Consider the following 15,892-nt stretch of genomic DNA (forward strand, 5'->3'; position numbering starts at 1 on the left):
GGCCTCCTCAGCCTCTGTAAATCCCATCTTTAAACCTCTTCTTTTATCCCCATTATTTTAACACCCTGTTAGATTTCGAACATATTGTCACTTATTTATCTTTTATTATTCTTAATTTTTGTAATTTCACAGCCACTTTATATGTTTTTAATCTATTTTCTATTTTCATTCATCTATCCATTTATGCATCCATACATTTCTGCAAAGCACTTAGGTCCAATGTGGTTTCTAGAGTGCTTTAAAAATGAAATTGGATTGGACATTCTGCCCTATTTAAAAAAGAAAACCTTTGAGAGAAATTAGACAAACTAGTAGGATAGCCATCCTTCTCATCTGCATTCCAAGCATCATATGTAACACATAAGCAGAGCTCCACAGTTGAAATTTAGTGCCTTTGCTTTGTGAAACCTGGCAAAGGTAAAACATTCACATTTGCTCCAACAGCCAGGGTGAATGCTGACAGCGTAGGTAAATCCACCAACATTCTCCACAAATCTAATTAAATGGGGGCATACTCAGTCCAACCCCCACTGCTACACTCAATTGCTAACACACGCATACCAAAATGAGATGTGCACTCAATACGTGCATGCCTACAAATATAATAACTAAAGAAACCCTAAGTTTAATGTTAATTTTTAAAACTTTATCACAATTTGCCATAAAACGATGGTGGAAGCGAGCATAAATGCTGAGCTCAATTTACACTGAAAAAGAAGAAGTTCATCTCCTGCAGTGCTGCTGGAGATGTCCATCAGCAGAGCAGCTGCTGGGATGTGTTTTATATAAACTGGAGTATACAGGCTAACCTCTCCCTCTCTGCCCCGAGGAAATACGACTGCTTTGGATTGGAACTCGACTGAAAAAGGAAGCCCCAGTAGAGTTCATGCATGCACCACAACCCTGTGGCTGTGCCTTGTCCTGTCTGTGTTGTGAGTGTAGAGCCGCCATTGTTGGATGTTTGGAGTGAGCTGATGTTTACAGTCTTTCTAGCAGAGTGCTGAAGGATATGGGCCGACATGTCGCCGCAATGCAGCCTGCTTGCCTTTTCTAACTGAGCACTCACATTCCCTCTGTCAGGAGGCATCTGTGGGGAACACTAGGACTCACAACTTTCAGTCTTGCTTTGCTTTTCCTTAACACTGTGATACACTCTATGATGTCAGAAAAAAAGGCCGAAACTACAAGACCGACTGTGGGAGAAGGCAAGTGATTGAAATTCAAAAAATATAAAAAATGATCAATTCTTTAAGTAAATCAGGCAGAAATTTATAATTTTTCAGGTTGACGGTTGGAACAGAAAAGTTCACCATAGATATAAATGTAAACATATATTAAGAAACAAGTTATAAGTAGCCCTCAGGGGCTCCTCATTTCTACATATTGTTTCAGTAGGTTAAATTCCTGACTTCTAAGAACTTGTAATATCAATTTAAGACCTAAATTTTTTATAACTCTTAAGTAAAATAGCTTAAAAACTAACTTGCTTAGAAACACAGGTAAGTTAATCACTACTTTAAAATTAGCTTGGTGATTTTTGGTTTTGCCATGTGATCCAGTAACTTTTGCACTTAAGATACCAAATCAAAGTTTTTCATAGCCAATAAATTAGTATCACAAAAGATATTAACAACCAGTTAAAGCAAACCACTGACATCATAATTTTTCTAACAATAAGCCAGTTTCGCAAGAAGATTTCTTTCAGAGCGTTATTGGAATGACTTAATGCCAGCTGAACAATTACTTCCAACTGGGCTGTTTGCTGCCCGACATCATGAGGCTTATAGAGTTGTTAGAATATAATAACATCTATTTATCACAGATTTTAAACATGCATTATTATCATTATGAAAACAAAATTAATCAAAATATGTTTGAAAAAAAAAACCTAAAATAAAATCTGTCCTGTGGCAAAAGTCAAAGCCATACAGAGACAAATACCGCTCGAAATATAAAAGTTCCTAATTATAAAAAAAGTTCTTTACTACACAGTTATGTTCAGTATTTTAACTGTAATGCTAAACAGTACACAACAACTGTGAGCAATGGTAATTTTAGAAGTAATTAAAATTACTATATTTTTGTTTGCTTAATTTAATTTTTATTTTTTAATAGACCTCTCCAACATGGTGGAATTTGATATCAGTGTGTGAAATTATGTAAATGGAAAGGACTGCAGCAATATTTGGCAGCTATAAAGTTCTACAACCGGGTATTTAAACTCTGCTAGTCAACAATGTATTTAGGCAGCAAGATGGGCTTTAACAATCCTTCGATCTAATTACGGAGCTTTTCAAAATCTTTTAAAAATGTAAGCACAACCTCCACAAAACTTCACAACACATTGAATGTCAAGTTCATTATGCATACAAATTTTTTATAGATTTTACAGCAAATTATTCAATTGTATAGTTGTAGTTTTTGCAAAATAAAGATGTTAGAGGCTACAATTCAGAATATATTGCAAGGTAGATTTGTTGCTCTTTTTAGACAGAGAAATATGTTCTATTAATTCAAACCTTTTCCTAAAGTTTAAATTGATAATAAACGTAATGTTTTAACTAAATTAGTGTGAGAAAAAAAAAAAAATCTAGGAAATGCTTAGAGGTCTAATCACTAAATATTTAATCCTTTAACTATTAGTATCTAAAATCCAAAATATTATGCAAACCATACAATCTGTGTCTTGACTTACTGTTAGTTGGTGAAGCAGCAGGTCCATGAGGAAGACTATCTTGTTGCTAAAGAGCACATAACTGCAGTTGAAGGTGCAGGAGGAACATACCAGACAGTAGGTATTTACAGCAGCACAGAGAGATCTAACAAGAAGAAAGAGAAGCCATTATCAATCAGTAATTCAAATAAAACTCAGATTGCAATTCTTTTAAAAATACACCAGTAATCAGTCATTCATGGGATCTGGGAACCAGAAAAACTACCTGCAGGTTTCAGGAAGGCAAACTTAATCTTCTTCAATTGTGCTTTCTTAAGGATGTACTTTATCTTCAGCTGTTAGAAGGATATTTCACTGACTGTGCAAGAATGGAAGCAGTTTTGAGAAATAAAACACTCATATCAGCTATTTAACGCACAGACTCCCCTCTGTAGGCACCTTTAGAGGTGCTGAGTGCTATCTCAGTCCCATCTTGGCAGAGATGGTGCAGCATTTCCGCTGGAGAGATAAAACAATTTCTCTTAGCAGCTCCCAACAGCAGCCAGGCAGCCCCGGGCAGCAGCCTCTGTATTTTGTCTGCTCTACAACACGCTGTAGAGAAGATTAATGCTTCAGATAACTGACCAATCATTCCGCGGTGACTGCTACTCCCCTTTCGCCCCGTTTCATCAGTTAATATTTTTTGACAACTGTATATTTTAGCCATTAGAGAAATGGCGTGTCCTATCTGCTCGCGGGAAGAAAGGAATCCCCCTCTTTGGTGCCTAAAGTAGGCCGTGTTTACTTCAACTGGTAAACATTTTGATATGTACCGAACCTTCACATCTGCTGTGCGTTTTCAGTAAAACCACGTTGGCACAGCAGAGGAAAATACACGAGGAAGAGGGCTCACTGTAGTCTGTCAGTAACTTATGCTATTCTTTGCTTTGTGTTTCTTGTGGGCAAGTTTTGCACAAAAACTGCCCACACAAAGTGTAGCGTTAATGTGAGAATCACAATATTTGGAGTGTTTGCACACTGTTCACATCAGACAGGAAAGTTTAACACCTGCTAACAATAAAGCATAAGAAGCAAACAAAAGTAATAAAATCACAATAGAGGTTTCCTTAGAAATTGTTACAATTTTAGGTGACAGACGGAGTAAGAGTTTATCAACCAACAAACACTTTGGAAATAGTAACAGAAAAAAAGATTAGGCTATGTGTAACAAGAGGGAAGGTAACTTGAGAACCCAACCAGACTTTGTTTTGTGTGCAGCCTTACAGCTTCAGATTCTCAGACCCTGATTGTTGAGTGAAGGCACGACAGAGATAAGCTTCAATGCAAATAGCAAAAGGACAACTCAAATACTTTTTCACAATGCTATTGTATAATTACACACCTCACACAGCCTATGAGAACAGCCAGAGCAAGCCATAAGCATTCCACTAAAGGACAGGAGTTACTCTGGGTGTCTCGAGTCACTATTGTGGTATTTGACTATGCACTTGTTGAGTAAAGTAGAGCACAATAGCGGGGTTATCTGCCATCTATCACAGATTAAATGGCAAGGCAGGACAGGCTTAATTACTAGCAAAGAAATGTTTAAAAACGGCCAGATAAAGTTCACTTTGGTCAATAGCATTCAGGTTACACTGAGACTCAAGACTCCATTTGCCAAATGTTCATCCTAAGCCGTGTATAAAGAGGTAAGTGATTGAACTTTCAGGGAAGAAAAGTGACTGAGGAACTAACTAACTTTAAACTCGGCACTCTTTAACTAAATGTAGAGTTTAGATTTGCAGAGTAAAAAAAAAAAAATGCTTTTTTTTCCCTTCTTTTTTTTTTTTTTAAAACATGCCGTGCAACGTGTTCCATTGAACAACTACTAAACATGGGTGAGTATTAGATTTACACTGTATGGTTATCTTGAGTAAAAATAGCATGGTTGTTAAAATTTGAAAATGTATTACTGACAATTAAATGGCTAGCAACTTGCCAACCATGCTTTTAAAATAGTGATATCTTAAAAATGATTTTTGGCACTTCTTCCAAACCTTGTTTTTTGCTACAGATATTTCTAGACAGCTGAATTGGTCTTCTCTTTGCAGGATGAAAAACACAAATTGGCCTTCTTTCTGTCAGTTGACAGCCTGTTTTGGTCATTCCAGCATTTTAAACCACCAGAGCAGCATGATGGACAATTCGAAAAATGTAGTGTTTTTGTTCAATTCTTAATTATAAATATATATGCTAAAGATTACCATCTGATATTTTGCATGCAAACCTACGCAAAAGTTTCAATTATATACAGGTCATAATTAAGAAAAGGTTGTAATGCCCCAACACAATTAGTCAATAAAAGAAAATCCTTTACAAATACAAATCCACAGTTTAGTTATGTATGTTTATGAAGGAAGCTTCTTTCAACATAGAAGATTATATTGTTTTACTGTACAATAAAACTAGCGATGTGGTCAGGTTTTTTTTTTAGTGGACATCAAATCCTGGTTTGATTTAGAATCTACCAAGCTGATCTAGATTTTGGATTTTGGCCGATTCCAAATGTCTTTTGTAGGGACTGTGGAGAACATATTTAACTAATTTGTGTAAATGTTTTAATTCTGCATTCTCCATGTAAAAAATGTATAAAGTGTTGGCTCCCTTGATTAAAGTAATAAACTTCAAAACATTGAAAATGGACAATAGTTTTAAATGTGTTCCTACTGGCTGCATCAAATAAAATGTGTAATTTGTTATTTTTAATCGTTTTAGGTTCAATTTTGGGAGCGACAGGGAAACAAGGACTTATAATTCTCACGCAGCGTCAGCAAGACAAAACATAACTTGTACAATGGGCATTAACAAAGCCATGGGACGAATATATGTAATAATTGTGGCTTACCAGTCAAAATTAACTTAAACAAGCACATATAGCTCCATTTCTCAGACTTGCCAAGCCCACTAAGAAAAATATCCTGATGTCTGGTAAGACAGATTAGGCTCCCAGCACCATGTAATGAGCATGCAATAACTTTGTAAGCCAGCTAATAAGATTGGCTGCATGGTCATCTCTGGACAAATGAAGAGGTTGTCAAAGGCATGTTCAGTTTATGGCCTTACACCAACTTGTACAATGGACCACTACAGTGATTTGTCTTTGGTTTCCTCCCACCTAATTGAGCTTGATGAGCATGACACTTGATAGTACAACCTCTCTGGGAATCTCACAGTCTGAAGCCCCCAATGACAGCTCTTTTGAGGAACAATTTGGTAAAGTGCCACACCGCCCATTCTCAAGTTTCACAGAAATATTTTGGAGACTGCTGTTTGCCAGTCAATGTAAGCAGGACAGATTTCTTAACCCACAACACAATGGAAACCTTATTACACAGGGATTATGGTTAATAGGGTTTAAAAATGTCCATAAACACCAACTATCTTATCTCATACTGTGGCATAAGCGTTACAGACTGACTTAATGTAAATACAAACATTTAGAGACATAAAGGCAAAAATAATAAAACACCATAATCTGCTCACAAACACCAAGTGGTTAACCTCTTACAGCCAGGGCAAACAGGTTTACCTGTGAAAATCACGTTACGTCTACAAAGAAATGAGGCTGAAAGGTAAAGGAATAACCCACACCTGATTCTGTCAAACCCTGTTTGAGCTCCAAACCGGCTAACCTACAGGCCTACACATGATCAGATTTACTGGGGAATTAGGAGCTCAATTGACCTTTTAATTTTATATGCTAACATTCAAAACAAAGTTAAATTAGCTCCAGAAATAAAGACTGCTTTGTAAAAGTAACCCCCAACTATTCATACATTAGTTGTTCTGGAAAAACCAAAAGTAAAAACTAACTTCCACAGGTTTCAGCTGTGTCACTAACTTAACTTATGAAGCTAAATGTCCAGATCTATGCTCAGCTGACAATCATGTATAGGGCTCTTTAGGGGTTTATTGTCACTGTTGTAAGTAATCAACCCTGAGATCTGCTCTTCTCAACCAGAGTTTCAAATTCCTCACCCTTTTCTGAGCATTTCCTATGTGTGCAGTCAAGCCTGACGCGAGTTGGACTGTCGAAATCTGACTAACTTCCAGATCAGGTTGAGCCCCCGCCTCTTAAACAGGGGAAGAAAAAGAACCCTCAGCCAAAATAAAAGGTGAGGAGCAAATCCATTTCCTTGTGCTGTCAAACAATCCCTTCATTCACTGCCATCTAAATGACATTTAATTTGATTCTGCTGCTGATCTCTCCGATACCCTGAGAGCTTCCAAGACATCAACTCTGGCTGTTGTGCCACACTGGCCAGGTATGAAGGAGGAGAAATCTGATGAGCCGTCACACTGCACCATTCACATGAGTGTGCGCACAGACAAACGGACACAGACTCTTACAAATGGTAGAAAACATCCTGAAATAACACCACAGGTAGCAGGTTTGATTTCACAGGATACACCAGGTCAGGCGAGATGGTGAAGGAAATACAAATTGGGTTAACACGTGCGTTCCTCTGGAGCTCACGCTTATTGGTAACTTACAACATGCCCAAATACCATAAGAACGTTTACAAATCAATTTTTGTCAGACAATGCCAGTAAGTACAAGTTAGGTGTTAAAAAAATGTAAATAAAAAAGGTCAGGTCAAGCACATTCATTTAAGGAGTTCTTTTCAAAGGAAATGATTCATGCCGCAAAAGGGTAAGATTTTCAGCAGATATCAGGAAGGTGAAACACTGCAGCCAAGTTGCTCTAGTATTTTATACTTTTTAGGAAAAAACTGTTTTTTAAATTCTATTTTTTTACTTGTTGTTTTTAACAGATATAACCATTTTAAAAATGTACAAACACTTAAAAAAGAAAAAAACCACTCATTGTAAAGCTAGCCACAAAATTGTCATTGGTTTATCACTACTGCTAGCATTGAATATGAGGGTGCCAAGCTCAAATTCAAGTTCAGAAAATTAAATGCTAAGACAAAGATTTTATTTGAACATTAATTGATTGGTGATTTTGTGTGGTTTTCGACTTCTTAGATCAGTTAAAGTTACAAGCTAGGTTTTAGATTAGAAATAGGATGAAGCAAAATTTCAAACGACATTATTAATGTTTAAATTATTAAATGTCATTATCAAAACTAATCAAAATACTGTATAATCCATAATTTATGAGTTACTAGGCAAAGTAATTAACTTTGTGGAACTGTAACCAATTGGTAAAATTACTGGACCCAAATCTACAGATGTGTCCAACATCGTCTATGACGTTCTTGTACCGCTAGTCGTAAGTTAGCTCATCAGTTGAGCTGCATAAACTCCCTTCTGCACTCCACAGCGACCGCAGCGTTACACCAGAACATTAGCGCAGCCTTGTAGAGGAATTAGCTCATTAATGTAATGCTTACAAGATGGAATCAGACTCCCTGGGGAGAGATATGGCGCGAGCATCTCGGCAGCTGCCTTTTTTGTAAATCACTCTGCTTATCTGGCGGGATGAGGTGATCAATATAGCAGCATCTCTGTAAACAGATAATGTGGCACACTCTGGGGCTAGAGTCTGTATGGAAGCCCATTAGGCCACGCAGCAATCCAGATGACAGATTGTGATAAGCAGACAGCCAGGTTGTGTCCTTGTGTCGAATTGTGTCATGAGCTGGACTGACCTGAGTGACACAAAAGGAAAGTCTAACCTGTCTTGCATTTCATGATAAATGAGCTAAGAAAGTTGAACTAAAACAAATTTCTACACTTTGGATTTAATATGCTCATATATATAACTATACCATTGCCATCTTGTTTCTATTGTTTCTTTTAAACAAATTAGTTATTTATTAAACATTTATTCTATTTATAGAAAGGAATTACTCAGTGATTTGTAAGAATCATTGAATTTGTACATAACTTCTTGTTAGAAATGTGCCAACAATGCAAGATGTTTCAGTGCAATCCTGGGCTTCCAATCTGGTGATAAGCATAAGGATAAATTTGCTGTTTTCTTTTAAACAAATATGGACTGCAATTGATGATGTCTAGTTGAAACCCAAAATATGTTAACTCATCAAACCAGAAGTGTAAGAAATCAGTTCAAAACACAGTTCATGATCTGCAGTAGCTTTATTTGTGAAAATATTAAGAAAAGCAATTTCAGATGAGTTTTAGTCATTGGGACTACTTTAGATGGGAGCTTTTTTAAAACAACCCCAAATGAAGTCAAATCAGGACTGAATTGTTCTTCACTGATTAAAACGGCTCAGAATTTTAAAAATTCTTAGCAGCTCAGTCAATCATCAGTTTAGCATCAGGCAAAAATCCCTCTGTGTTTGCCTGAAAAGTAGGAATGTAGAAAAAGAATGGGTCCCGTCTTCATCAGACTAAAGCAAAAACAAGTATTAATAGGCAAGAAAATTTAAATGCATCGTACATCTGTACATCTGTACTGCAATACTATTGTGAGCAGAAAGACACTGCTCACAATCTTATTTCTTCAAATACAGAAGTGAGTTTGGAATTCCTTCATATTGCAACCAAGATTGAAAGGCTCTGAAATATACGAGAAGAAAAAAAAAAAATCAATACATATGCCATGTCCTTTAAAAGCCTTATAAATATAAGAAGCATTTGTCCATTAGCAGAGACAGAGAAACCAATAAATGCTAATGAATGGGAGAGCAAGGCCATTCGAGTCCATTACAGAGTTCCACTTGTGAGCACAGCAGTCTCTTTGGGGTTATCTACAGCAGGCCATGCAGACCCCAACTGAAAATGTTCCATGCTCTATATAATAGATGGGACACATGTGCCTTTTATGTTTTGGGAGAATAACACAAACCCATACCAATAAGAGAAATACAACTACAGCATGTTCCTTAAAAGTGGAACACTGAACGCATTTTCAGACGATTTATTGTAACAAACTGCTGTAATAATTTATTTCAATGAAGATTAACCAACTATACTTATGTAAATCCCGAAAGAGAAAATGATGCAGGAAAACAAAGTTACAAAGACCCCAAGAAAGGAGGACATTAAGAGCGTAGGATTGGTTAATATAAGAACAGGATGTGGATGAATATTAGTCTACATACATCATAAAAAATAAAAAATTGTGAGGCATCTGTATAACCCCAAAGAGGAATCTTTGATCATTTCAAAATCAGATCTGGGCTTAACTTTTTCCTAACCAATAAACAGATTTTTTCTTCAGATATTACTAAATAAGTTTGTTTGTTAAACTTTATTCTGTTTGTCATAAAAAACAACTTTTCCTTCTGTCAAATACACCTAATGATCTAAATACTGTTTTATAATATTTAATATAAAAATAACCATTAACACAAAAAACAAGCAAGACTGAACTGCATCTACTTGTTTTAGGAGACAATGACAAAAATAAAATGAACTTCTTGGAATGGTTCTTATGGATAGTATTGTTCCTAAAAAATATTCTGGCTCAACAAATTTACATAAAGAAAATTAAACTTAGAAAATAAATATCACTTCAAGCAAATAAGAATAACACAGGTGTCTTTTCTAGCAATAATTATTAAGCTAAAAATAAAGTTGCACTTCTTCTAAAAAGAAAACACAGAGTCAATGCTGAGTGTCCCTCAGTTTTTAAAAGCAACTGGTGATGATGAAAAAAATAAAAAACAAAGTCAAAGAGGACTACAAGCTAAAGAGACAGCTCACCCTGCTGGCTTGAAACTGAAACTTTGTCACATCATAACAAATGTGGCCACAACCTCTCATTGCACTTGGAGATAGCAAGTGGCAGAAAAATAATAATATTGGGAAGTTTGTGGATTGTACTCACTTGACAGGAATACGTGGGACAGCAGTGGGTGTGGTAACAGAAGTGATGACCTGCAAAATTTGCTCCAAAGCACTCAGGCCACCGCCCACTTGGAAGGCCACTTGGTCTGCATTATTCTGTCGAGTCAAAGAGACAGAAAGAGTTACAGTCAGTGGGGGACAGCGGAAAGCCGGTTGGACAGGGGATTATACAGCACTGAGCAGGGAGGGAACCTTTTTCCTCTCCTACGGAGGCGAGGGACTGAAATCTGAAACAAAGTGGTCCCTCAAGTATTCCTGTTTAATCTCAAAAGTGCACAGCCTGGCTCCGCCCCACAACAATCAAGTTTCAGTTAAAGGCAAATGGTCTGCAGGCTCTAGTTAGCACCAGGGTGGTCTCGGCAGATGACAACAGACCAAGTGAAAGTGAGAAAATGTCAGTCTGGTAATTAAAGAACAGGGCAACTGGAGAAATCAGGATACTAGAATCTATTTAGACTATAAAACTGGAGGGTCCTTTTTAAGTGCTTATGTCTTACCACACCTGCTGTGTCAGTTTCTACTAGGATTACTACAACATGTTATTTGAATACAGGACTACTTTCTTTCTTTCAACCTTAACATCTATTAAGCTTCACACTCTTTCACAACGGGCTTGTCTCCTAGTTTCTTTGAATAGTCTGACAACCTTTACGTAAAAACACCACAGTTTTACCACAATACTTCACATAAAAATGATCAATTTCATTTCAGAACAAAAAAGCAATTAAATCAGCAATATTGATCAATGATTATTCTTAAAATTATTTGTAATACTTATTGGTTGGCTGGGTTCTTTCAGGCAGGAAATACTGTTAAGCGGGGAAAATTTGTGGGAGCTTTCCTTCTGCTGGCTGAAGGAAGGCAGTGTGCAGCAACAGCTTTAAAAATGTAGAAAGAGTAAAACTGAAATTTTTTTGCAGTTTGAAACCAATTTTACAACCGCTGTATGCCGTTATGCCAGGTAGCAACTGACCCATGCTCTTTTCACTGAATTTAATTTGTACACATGTAAAAAGATTCAACCTGTCATTGTGTAGTGATAGAGTAACTGATAGAAGGTTAGAGGTGTTGTTATAGTAACCTCTACATCAACTAGTACAAAGTCAGGCGTGAGAAACCAGTGGCTACCAGGCATGTTTGTATCTGAGCTGACAGAGATGATAGAAACTGGCACAGAGCTGATGACAGAGGGCCACCCTCATACGCCACAGGTTGATGTGTTCCACCGCCCGTCACTATGTCAACCTACAAGGTTCCTTAGCACTGTGTCAGCACTAAAATCCATCCACTTCATCTGTGCTTTTGTTCCACAGATGAGAAGTTTCTAACAAGCCTGAACACATTGGGAGAGTAGTGCTCTTCCAAATTACATATAAGCTCTTCATCTGTCATGTATGCCTGCTGCTTAGGAAATTGCTCCTAAATTCTGGTGAACACTGTAAAGGATCTGTGAGGGTGTAACATGTGCATCTGACAAAAACATTACACATGTTATAACCTAAACATTATGGGAAATAACTCGTATACTGCCTAAAGAATTGAAATAATGATTGGGTAAGGCCTTATTTTTACTTCCTTTATGTATATTTCCACAGTTTCCATGTCTAATCAATTAAGTCTCAGTCACAGAGCTTGGCCAAACCCCACTGCTAACTCTCCCATCAACACACCTATCTAAAAGCCTCTAAGCTAAGTGAGAAAAAGCAGCTCTTTCATAGTAGGTTATCAAATGGTATTAAAGGAACAAACTGGGATCTGTCCAACCCTGGAGACTCCTGCAAAACAAAAACAGAACAGTGTTTCTTGCTAGTTTGTTCCTTTCCATTCCTGTTGACAGATTTTTTTTGTTGTGATGATCAAGAGATATAAAGGTTAACTTCGCTTTAAACCAACAGGCTAACTTAAAGCGTACATGGTCTACTTTAGTTTCCTGTGAATATGTGTGAGTGAGAATGAGAAACTTTTGCATCCAATTACAGATACTGCTAACTGCTTATTATCATGTTACAAGGCACCAGAATACCGATTCTATAAGCATCACAACTAAGTAACCTCCTGGAAAGAAATTATGCTAAAAAAATAGCAGGTCCTTAAAAATGAACTTGTGACTGCTTTCTAAACAAGTCATGTTATACAATCTTCTTACGGTAATTTTTTTGTTTCTAGTGGAATTCTGGTATTTTCAGTTAAGGTTATAACTGTGGAAATCTCGTGACTATATATATTTAGCAACACATTATTATTTTGTATATTATGTAATTACACACACTTTCATTTATGTTTCTTTGTGCAATGACAATAAAATAAGTCTAAGACTATCCTTCCTAGCTTAACAAATAAAGTCCACAGCCAAGTGATTGACGTTGACCATGTTTTAAACAGTTTGATCACCAGACAGAGATGAACCAAGAAGAAATGTAAAGAACAAGGAGTTTATTCGTCTTTTCCTCATACGGTTAAAATGTCTGAAATCATTGTGCTTCCCAAAAGAATACAGCAAACACTGAGGTTCTACTCTATCTGTTAATGACCTAAAGAAGACCCAACAATGCATAGTGACAGGTTAGACAATTTCCCCAAGACCAGAGCAACAACACCTGGGTGAGAATTAGCTCCTGAATTATACAACAGGAGCAGTCTCATCCAATTATTGTCCAGACAGACTATTGTTGTCCCGGCTGATGGGAAGGCCCAGACAGCTGGTGATTCCTGCAACAATATCTGCAACCCAGCAGCCCAGCTAAATTGCTCACAGTAGTCTCCTCCTACCAGGAACTTTAATTACTGCTAAGAGAATGACACAGTCTCAGTTATGCAGCGCCACAAACAGATGGACAACAAAAGGGCAGACTTCATTTTTGATCGACTTTAATCAGTGACGTGAAGTCAGGTGCACACCCCCTTTAATGCTACAATACAGAGCAGCCAGATTAATATGACAAATGAGTCTTGGTACACATGAATGCCATCATCATACAGTGGACCAGGTCACCTGTAAACCACAAAATTGCAGGACTAAATATTTTCAACGCTTAATTTTCAAGCGTAAAATTCTACGACATGTGATTCATCTCATTGAAGAATGATGCATTTCAATATTTACCTGTGCAGACAATATGTTTCTTGTCCAGTTGTATACTATAATCAAACTAAAAATCTGACATGCAGGGCTTAACAACAAGCGGGAGAGGGCCACTGCTTTAATACCCTATACTGCAAAAAGCACACACACACACACACACACACACACACACCCAAAAAGAAAAACTTCTGTCCACTCTGGCGTTTTCATTGGCATTGCAAAAGGATTTTTAACCACAACAATGACATCTGAAAATCTGAGTAGTTTTGAAACCGTAAATTTTCTTAAACCTCTATTTACCTTGAGTCCAGTAATTTATGCCTGCATGGTTGTGACACTGCTGATCCAAACTGGGTTTATCAGTCAGGCAGAGGCCCAAACAAGAAATGCCATTGTCTCGCCACTTTGCCCTTCACCTTCCCCCACAGGCCCTCACAACCTCCATCAGGTCCGCCAGTCAGCTGAACCAGACTTTGACAGGAACTAAATGAAAATGTAAATACACTCTGCAGTTGCCGGTTCCTCAGAGAACCACATTCCTCAAAGTCTCCAACTTGTCATACACGTTCCTCTTATAAAAGTGGTTGTAAACATTTTTACTATAAGTAAATAAACATGGTTAATAATTAGGCAGGTGTGTGAAAGAAAAATAAAAGTAAAAATGGCCAAAAAGCCTGCTTTTCTCAATCACCGTAAATAAAGTAAAAAAAAAAAAAAAGCTGGCAGTTTGACATTATACAAACCTTTAAACGCCACAGAGGGAGAAACAGGCTTGGGTCAGAAAGTAGATCTAGTGTCAGATGTAAAGTGGGAAGGAAGGGGCACAAACAACAGTGCAAAATAGGAGGGTTGAATGCTGCCTAAAGACTTAACTAAGAACGTGAATCAGATATGGGAGAGAAAAACAAATCACTAGGTGAGTCTGTGACATGAGATGCTTATTAGGTTAAATAATCTAAATGGCTTCAATTTGAAGTGACTCTTGGGCCAGACAGCAACTCTCTGATGGAGAGATTATTTATTTGAGTTTGTCAAAAGATTAGAGGTGGTCCCCAAGCTTTCTCATGTCTGAATCACAGTTCTGCTGAACAATGGTTGGGTATCTATGAGGATAGGTGTTAAAATAAAACTTTCCAAAAGAGTTCAAAAATCTCCTTTAAACTGAGGCAAAAGACAAACCAAATGTAAGCAGACAGAGACTTGATAAGCCTCTTTCCTACAACTCTACTGTTGAATAGAACCCCGTGGCCCACTGACCCCTGACCTCCCACTGGGAGTTTGTGAAGCTAAGGGGCGGAGTCGTCATGTAGCAACAGCTTGTGTGCTGCTCATATCGTGCTTGTCTCCTCCTCATCTCTTACAGGATGCTCTGCCACCCACCATCGCCACCTCTTTCTTTAAATCTCTGGGGAAATTTGGTAATGGCCCTTCCAGCCGCCCCCGTCGCTACAGTTGGAGGATTATAATATCTCTATTCTAAAACCCAGAGGCATGCACAGAAGGCTGTTGTGAAGGTTCAAACCACAACGTGGCATGAAATTTACACCTCGTAACAGGAAGTGAGCTGTATATTTTCCTCATCTTAAGCATGGAGGTTGTTAATGTAATTCTTAATTACTACACTTTCAAATTGATGCGTTTTGTTGCGGGAGAAGAAAACCTTCTGGGGCAGATGTTTCAACTAACGCTTATATAGACATAATTTACAGCTGTGAGCAATTCACTCACACTTATTATATTATTTGATTGGTAAACTAGAATTTACAGTTGACTAAACAAACGACATAATTTGCTCTTGTGCTTGGAAGCTCCTCTACTTGCAACATGTGAACAGTGAAAACACAATGCGGGCCTTTACTCTACAGGAACAGAGGAGTTTGTTTCCTCTCCCACGACTACAAGAACAAAATTACATCATTTGGGTTTTTCAGCCCAAGTGTAAGAGTTCTTGTAGCTTGTTGACGACACATTTATCTGGGCAGAATCTTTTTATGGTGTGGTGTCCGACAAGTATTATATCCAAATGTTGTGGGAGGATAGACCTATGCGAACTTCCCAAGAGTTCCGCCCTTGAGCCCATGTGAAGAATGAAATGTCCTTGCCAGAAAGATCTTTGTTGCTTTTGCCTCCAGTAAAAGAACACATTTATCTTTTCTTGCAGAGCGTGTATCAGTCTTTAATTTGCTCATAGCTAGGGAATCACCAGGGCAGGGTAGCGGGAATAAATGTTACTGTAAAAAAGGAAAGTGAATCTCAACAAAAACACTAATGCTCACTGAAGTGCTAAATCAGCAAACATTTAGAACAAAGCA

General features: G+C 37.5%; 1 protein-coding gene across 5 annotated transcripts in view; it reads right to left on the bottom strand.

Annotated features, from left to right (window-relative positions):
* Positions 1–15,892, bottom strand: part of scaper (S-phase cyclin A-associated protein in the ER) — a 63,108-nt gene that overhangs the window by 16,062 nt on the left and 31,154 nt on the right. For all 5 annotated transcript variants that reach the window (XM_044124242.1, XM_044124240.1, XM_044124239.1 and 2 more), the window contains 2 exons: positions 10,479–10,594; positions 2,696–2,819 (listed from right to left, as the gene is read on the bottom strand). In XM_044124242.1, the coding sequence (XP_043980177.1) occupies positions 2,696–2,819; positions 10,479–10,594 (240 nt within the window). The remainder of the gene's footprint in view (positions 1–2,695; positions 2,820–10,478; positions 10,595–15,892) is intronic.

This window comes from Gambusia affinis, linkage group LG08 (genome assembly GCF_019740435.1).
Source record: "Gambusia affinis linkage group LG08, SWU_Gaff_1.0, whole genome shotgun sequence".
In the NCBI taxonomy this organism is placed as follows: domain Eukaryota; kingdom Metazoa; phylum Chordata; class Actinopteri; order Cyprinodontiformes; family Poeciliidae; genus Gambusia; species Gambusia affinis.